This window comes from Glycine max, chromosome 10, assembly GCF_000004515.6.
Source record: "Glycine max cultivar Williams 82 chromosome 10, Glycine_max_v4.0, whole genome shotgun sequence".
Lineage (NCBI taxonomy): Eukaryota > Viridiplantae > Streptophyta > Magnoliopsida > Fabales > Fabaceae > Glycine > Glycine max.
The window spans coordinates 51,123,138-51,130,736 of record NC_038246.2 but is presented as its reverse complement, the minus strand read 5'-3'; the positions used below and the strand labels follow the sequence as shown (position 1 = coordinate 51,130,736).

Genomic DNA, 7,599 nt, shown 5'->3' with positions numbered 1-7,599 from the left:
TTTTTTTTTTGTATTAAATTCACCAAAGTATCTCCTAGCTTGACTCACCAAAATGTTTGGTTAGATTGTCATTTTTCAATTAAATTGTGTGCATGGGCTCGTCTCACGTCCCCACTAACGTTTGTGTCTCCGATATGTTTATATGTATACTCTACAATAGTACACACCAAATAGAAAGATACATTTCTATTTCCCACCCTATAACAATAACTATTTAAAAAGAAAATAAAAAGTATAAGTTTCTCTGGTCATTATGTATGTTGTGCTATTTTTATCCATCATTCAATTTAGTATACAATATTGAGTTTCTTATGTTTGCTTCTCGTGATTCTGTTTGGCCCTAGGAATTAGTATTACATTAATGGATCTTCACCAAATGAAAATAATTAAAAAAAAAAATAATAATTCACAGTCATAAGATAATTCTGTCTATGTTTGGTAAAAAATCATGACCGGCAAATTAAGCTCCCCTCCACTGTTTAACACAATTACTTAATTATGCCCCTTTTTATTATTATCGTCAGTAAATTATTTTTAATAAACAAAAAAGTTAGGCTCCTTCGTCAATTGATCACGCGAATACGTACATAATCTAGTAACATTGCTAATGATTCATTGATTCATATCCATGACATGACATACTTATGAGTGAAGCATGTTAATAGATTTATTGGTTACTTTAATTTATTTATTTTCAACCTTAAATTTAATCTTTTAAATCCTTCAATAAATGTTTTAAATATAAAATATGTAAACACCTTTTTTTTAATTCCCTAATTTACTTTATCTTTGTGCTAATATCTTTTTCTTCTTTCTCACAAAATCACATGATTTGGAATTAATGGGCCCAACAACTATTTTTATTCCGTTTTTGTACTTTTCCTCTCAATTTCGGTCCAATGGGGTTCACAGAAGCCCGAGTGATCATTTTTTGCAATTGCTATATCCACTCCCCCTTTTTAAGTAAATAGAGGAGTGTATTTTTTTGGAAAACAAATTTAAAAAAAAGGAGAGTGGATATAGCAATTGCCTATTTTTTTTTTCTCTCTTTTGAGCCAATTGGATCATCTTTAGACCATGTTTGATAGAAATAAGAGAAATAAGGTGGATGAAAAATTAAAGAATGAATGAAAATGGGTGAAAAAGTAAAGTGAAAATTAAAAGTATTTGGTTGAAAGAAAAAAAAATATGGAGAGTGATGGAGAGATGAGTGAAAATAAATAGAAAAGAAATAATACATTAAATCTACCATTCTTTAGAAAAAATTCACCTTATTCCTCCTCTTTCGAACATACCAAATTATTTTTCATCCACTCTTCTATGTAGTTTTCACTTACCAAACATCGGATTAATATGGAGGGGTTGAGTAGTGATGCAGAGATTTAAATTATTTTAACTACTGTGACAAAAATATTATTATTTATATTTTGAAATCCAAAATTCTAAAAACATAAAATTTAATTTAATTTTAAAATCTCTTTCCCTTAAAAAAAAAACACACAGGTAACAACCTTGCTATTTTCCCTCATCTTTTATTTATTCTCTTAACAAGTCTCATTTCCCCTCCTTTTCCTTGAACCACTTATTTTCTAAATGACTATTATTTTCAATTTTCAATTTTTTTTGTATTTTACTTCTATCCCTAAATTGAATGTCAATATTTTTTAAAAAATATTTATTTACTATTACTGCAAAATATGTGTTTAATATTATTATTTATTACAATATCATTCATATTATATATATATATATATATATATATATATATTAATTTCAGTTATGTAAAAAGCAAACCTTTATCCTATCCTATACAATATTAATACTTGAATACCAGTTATATAAAATTAAATATTTATTCTATATCATATAATATAAAAAAATATATGTCCACATGCGTCTTAATTTAGGCCTTTATCTTTTGTTTCCATAAGATAAGATAATAATTTAAATTTGAGTTGTTAATTTAATTTAATTACACGGCTAAAAAAAAAAAAAAAAAAACCTTTCGTTTCGTCTTCTCCCAACCCGGTTGAATATTCAATTCATACTCTGCTTCTCAACTCTCTTCACTTGCTTAGTCCCATTCGCAAACCCTAACGCTAACGGCCAAAGCAGCAAGTGAAATTTTCAGAATCGATTAATCCAAGTTTGATTCGAAGCGAAATTGAAGTTTTAGGGAAAGAAAGAAAAAAAAAATGGCGTATGGTGGTTCGGGTTCGGCATCGACAATTAAGCAAGTCAAATTGGAGAGAGAAAGCGAACTGAGAATAGAAGTTGGTAACGACGCACCTCTTCGCCTTCGACTCCTTAACGGCACTGCTGAGATTTTTGGCACCGAGCTTCCACCCGAAATCTGGCTCAATTTCCCTCCCAGACTCAAGTTTGCTGTAAATTCTTTTATAACCGCATTGCTGTTTTTTTTTTTCTTTTTCTTTCCCCTCTCCCCTTATCCCTTAATCATCCAACCCACCTTATATCTCCCAACCGCATTGTTGTTACATTTACATGCCTGTTCTTTTTTCTTTTTATAAGAAAATATGCTCTTTTTTTCCCCCAGGTGTTTACTTGGTATGGTGCAACCATTGAAATGGATGGCGCTACTGAAACTGATTATACTGCAGATGAGGTAAGCCAATGTAGCCGCCATATTGCGTGCATTCTTTCTGTCAATCTTATTGGTAAGACAAAAAAAAAACCCACTTGAGAAATCACTGATGAGGAGATTGCAACTTTTTGAGTGCAGACTCCAATGGTCAGTTATGTAAATGTACATGCTGTGCTGGATGGAAGAAGAAGTCGTGCTAAAGCTTCATCACCAGATGATTCTGTTTCTTCTCAGGTAGTTGACTGGATGGTTGACATCAAGGTTTTAAATTGCGGCTGCGGTTTTGTCCCTTTCCTTTATATTACAGGAAATTTCAGACAATTCCAGCTCATGTGGCCACAATTGTGGTCACAGATTCTCTGAAAACCTTGATGCTGCAGCTGAAATCGTGGACATTTTTTTAAAACCTTGGCTGACATATAAGTTGGCGTGAAAAGTATTGGTTGTTACTTTTGTATGGCTTATAATTTTTAACGTTAACATGAACTGTTGAAAATATTGCTTTATTTTGCGTAAGTTGTGCCAAGAGACTTGAAAACTTGTGATTTTATCATAGATTGTCGTCTTGTGGTATGTGAATTTTGTGAATTTGGTTGGTCAGGGCCCTAGGGTCATTGTTGTAGGACCTACTGATTCTGGAAAGAGTACCTTGTCAAGGATGCTTCTTAGTTGGGCAGCTAAACAAGGTTGGAAACCTACCTTTGTTGACCTGGATATTGGCCAAGGCTCTATAACAATTCCTGGATGCATTGCCGCCACTCCAATAGAAATGCCCATTGATCCCGTGGAAGGAATTCCACTTGAAATGCCTCTTGTTTACTTTTACGGGCATGCAACTCCAAGGTGATTAGTGATGTTACTTCTATTAAAAATTGGCAAAATTATATAAACTTTCATTGGTTTGAACTTTTAAAATCATTGGTACTGCATGAAAGAAAATCACCCAACATATTTGTTTTTGCAGTAACAATGTAGAATTGTATAAAGTGCTTGTTAAGGAGCTTGCAGGGATGATTGAGAGGCAATTTACTGGAAATGCTGAATCTCGAGCTTCAGGGATGGTGATAAATACTATGGGATGGATAGAGGGAGTAGGCTATGATGTAATTAGCCTTTGAACTTTAGCTTATTGTTAAGTTGATCACTATTCAGACATGTAACTCACTGCTAATTCTGATTAGTATTGACTATAGTGTTCTATCCTCACACTTTTTTTTTCTCCTGTGCATGTGATGTATTCTGTTGCAGTTGCTCTTGCATGCAATTCGTACATTCAAGGCCAATGTTGTCTTGGTTTTGGGTCAGGTATATGCCTTGTATATATACTATATTTAACATGTGCATCATTGCATCATTCCATATTAGTTATGCATTGAAAGCCAGTTCCAATGATCTCCACTATCATTTTTTTTTTCATATCATACTTTCCTTATGCATAGTTGTTAATTCATGCCTTCTGTAGAAGCTCAGTGTCTCAGGCTTTGCTTTGAATTCCTTGTAGGAAAAACTGTGCAGTATGCTCAAAGATGTGCTCAAGAGTGAGCCCAAAGTAGACGTTGTTAAACTTCAGAGGTCAGGTGGAGTTGTATCTAGGAATGCAAAAGTCCGTCAGAAGGCCAGAAGTTATAGGATAAGGGTAAACCTACTTGTCCACTTTTGAATATCTTCAATATGTGTTTACCATATCTTGATATTTTTCTTTTGTTTTTTCATTTTAGAGGATTTCAATTTAAACTATGAGAATCTGTTGTTTATTGGCACTTGCTCTGCTGAATTTATTTGTTAATATAGGAGTATATTATTACTCTTAGGCCCCAAAACCAAGACAAACAGTTAATGGTAGAGGGATGGATTTTTTTTATTATCCAAGTGCTGATAAATACAACAACAACAACAACAACAACAACAACGCCTTATCCCACTAGCTGGGGTCGGCTACATGGATCAACTTCCGTCATAATGTTCTATTAAGTACCATACTTCTATCCAAATCATTAAGTTCGAAATCCTTTTTGATAACCTCTCTTATAGTCTTTTTGGGTCTTCCTCTGTCTCGAATTGTTTGCCTTCTCTCCATCTGGTCTACTCTCCTCACTACAGAGTCTACCGGTCTTCTCTCTACATGCCCAAACCACCTAAGTCTATTTTCCACCATCTTCTCTACAATAGGCGCTACTCCAACCCTCTCTCTAATAGCTTCGTTTCTAATTTTATCCTGTCGAGTCTTACCACACATCCATCGCAACATCCTCATCTCCGCTACACCTACTTTATTCTCATGTTGGCTCTTGACCGCCCAACATTCTGTTCCGTACAAAATCGCCGGTCTTACCGCAGTCCGATAAAACTTTCCCTTTAGCTTGATCGGTACCTTTGCATCACATAACACCCCCGATGCTTTTCTCCATTTCATCCATCCTGCTTGAATGCGATGATTCACATCCCCTTCAATTTCTCCATCATCCTGTATTACAGACCCAAGATATTTAAACCGTGTGACTTGAGGGATAATATGGTCTCCTATTTTCACCTCTGAGTTAGAAACCCTCCTTCTTTTGTTGAACTTACATTCCATATACTCCGATTTGCTTCTGCTTAGGCGAAAATCATGTGTTTCTAGAGCTCGTCTCCAAGTTTCCAACCTCTCATTCAACTCCTCCCTCGACTCTCCAAGGAGGACTATGTCATCTGCAAAAAGCATGCATCTCGGCGCTATCTCTTGGATTTGTTCCGTGAGGACATCCAGAATTAAGGTAAAAAGGTAGGGGCTAAGGGTTGACCCTTGATGCAAACCAATTGTGATGGGAAAATCGTCTGACTCTCCACCCTGTGTCCTAACACTAGTCGATACTCTATCATACATATCTTGGATAGCTCGAATATATGCAACCCTAACCCCTTTCTTCTCTAGAGCTTTCCACAAAATCTCTCTAGGCACTCTATCATACGCTTTCTCCAAGTCAATAAAAATCAAGTGCGAGTCTTATTGGTCCATGCGATATTGCTGAGTAACAAAAACTGGTGTATCAGAATGAATATAAGTAATGGATTGTCTATTCAGGAAGATTTGAAAAATATATATGAAAAAACAAATGTGAATTTGAGTGAATGTTTTTACTGTCAACATAAAACAGTTGTCACTTATTTTCTTTTTATGGGCTTCTCAATATTTATGTGCCCTTAATTGCTGTTTAAAAAGCATATTTTTGTGCAATCTAAAAACTACATTGACAGTAGATCACTTTTACGATATGGACAATTTGTTTATTAGCCTTGGGGGTGTAGTATGTTGAGGGTTTTCTTTTCTCTCCTCCCCCCCTGGCACTCTTAACACTCTGAAATTTTCCTGTTCAACTATTTTTGGTCTAATGGAAATTGCTGCTACCTGATTTTGACACAGGAATACTTCTATGGCCTTTCAAATGATCTATCTCCACATTCTAATATTGCAAATTTTAGTGATTTGTTTGTTTATCGAGTTGGTGGTGGGCCACAGGCCCCTCGCTCAGCCTTGCCCATTGGAGCAGAACCTGCTGCAGATCCAACAAGAGTTGTACCTGTAAATATAAATCGTGATTTGCTCCATTTAGTCCTTGCTGTCTCATTTGCCAAGGAACCTGATGAGATCATTTCCAGGTAACTATAGTCCTTTTGATGATCAAGTTTTATAATTCTAATTTTAAGAATTTTTAAGTTTTATTTTTTTTAGAGCCCAGTGAGTTTGATCCATGTATTTTTGGTTGTTGTAAAGTGAAGAAAGCATGTGTGCTTTTTTATGAATACTCAAACTTTTTGTATATATGTTCACTATCCTAGTTTTAAAATAGGAAATTACTTTTAAGACTCAGAATATTATGTCCCCCTTTTCCATTCTGGTTTCCTACAAGTATACCTCTTGGCTCTTACATTGTCATGTCTTTTCTGGTGCAGCAATGTTGCTGGGTTTATTTATGTAACCGACATTGACATTCAGAGGTTTGTATCGATAGATTTCATTAATCATTTTATTTTACTGTCTGTGCCGAATGTTTACATTTCTAACTTGAATTGTAAATTACAGAAAGAAGATAACATATCTTGCTCCGTCTGCTGGAGAACTTCCAAGCAAATATTTGATAATGGGATCCTTAACATGGCTTGAAACATGAGCTAATGAACAGTTTTGTACTGGAAAATCTGGCTAAATTTGTTGCTCTGGTTTGCCAGTTTTTGTGTCGTGATCAAATGTAAATACTAAATGTAGTTTACAACCCTGTTGTGAGGGATTGTTTGTCGTAGTGAGAGGGTGACCTTTGTCACGGAATATCTAATTTATAATCTTATTATACTCGTTCAGTAGCAAGTTCCTTATGCTTCTTGAAGTTGAACTACAATTGTATCATGTATATCTTAACAGCAGAAGTGGGCAACACATGCTGCATAAAACTGTGACTCAGGGAATGGAGCATTTGTTTACGTTGGGAGTGGATTATCTCACAAATATGACAAGGCCAACTTTAAATCCTGTGTCCGTGTCGTGATATGTTTGGATTAGTTTGTTTTGTGAAAGAGAAAAAAAAAATCTTTATAACAGTTTTTTTGGGTGAGTTTTAAAAAGGATGAAGTTTAAGTACTTTTATCACTGCTTTTTTAATTGAAATAGATGTTTTCATTTTTTTAGAGGAAAAATTTTAACTGGCTTAAATATGAATTTATTCCATGTAAGTTTTGTGTTTTTTTTTAAATTTTGGTCAAAAGTTTTTTTTGTTTATTTACTGTAAGTTTTTTTTTTAATTTAATCTAGTTTTTTTTTCATAGACATTTTTTATAAGAAGAAATTATGCTCTACATAAAACAATAAGCATGTGTTTGTCTATGCTTTTTTTACTCCCGTGTGTGAAGATTTTGACATCAAATGAAGCGTAAGTTACATATTGTAGCTTCTAGCAAAAGTTTTAATATTCATTAGCAGATTAATAACTCACATACTGTTAAGTCAACCGAATTAAACACTT

General features: G+C 34.3%; 1 protein-coding gene across 1 annotated transcript; it reads left to right on the top strand.

The window, feature by feature from the left end:
• Window positions 1-1,989: 1,989 nt before the first annotated feature.
• LOC100780061 (protein CLP1 homolog) lies at window positions 1,990-6,947 on the top strand. Its single transcript, XM_003536737.5, has 10 exons — window positions 1,990-2,387; window positions 2,558-2,626; window positions 2,744-2,839; window positions 3,207-3,448; window positions 3,570-3,708; window positions 3,854-3,910; window positions 4,107-4,241; window positions 6,006-6,241; window positions 6,536-6,580; window positions 6,666-6,947. The coding sequence occupies exons 1-10, from the start codon at window positions 2,196-2,198 to the stop codon at window positions 6,751-6,753; spliced, it is 1,299 nt and encodes a 432-aa protein (XP_003536785.1). The 5' UTR covers window positions 1,990-2,195; the 3' UTR covers window positions 6,754-6,947.
• The last annotated feature ends 652 nt before the right edge of the window (window positions 6,948-7,599 follow it).

Coding starts and splice junctions, on each gene's coding strand:
- LOC100780061 (XM_003536737.5), top strand. CDS start 2,196: ATGGCGTATGGTGGTTCGGGTTCGGCATCGACAATTAAGCAAGTCAAA. Junction 2,840..3,206: donor ATGATTCTGTTTCTTCTCAG/GTAGTTGACTGG, acceptor TTGGTTGGTCAG/GGCCCTAGGGTCATTGTTGT. Junction 3,449..3,569: donor TACGGGCATGCAACTCCAAG/GTGATTAGTGAT, acceptor TTGTTTTTGCAG/TAACAATGTAGAATTGTATA.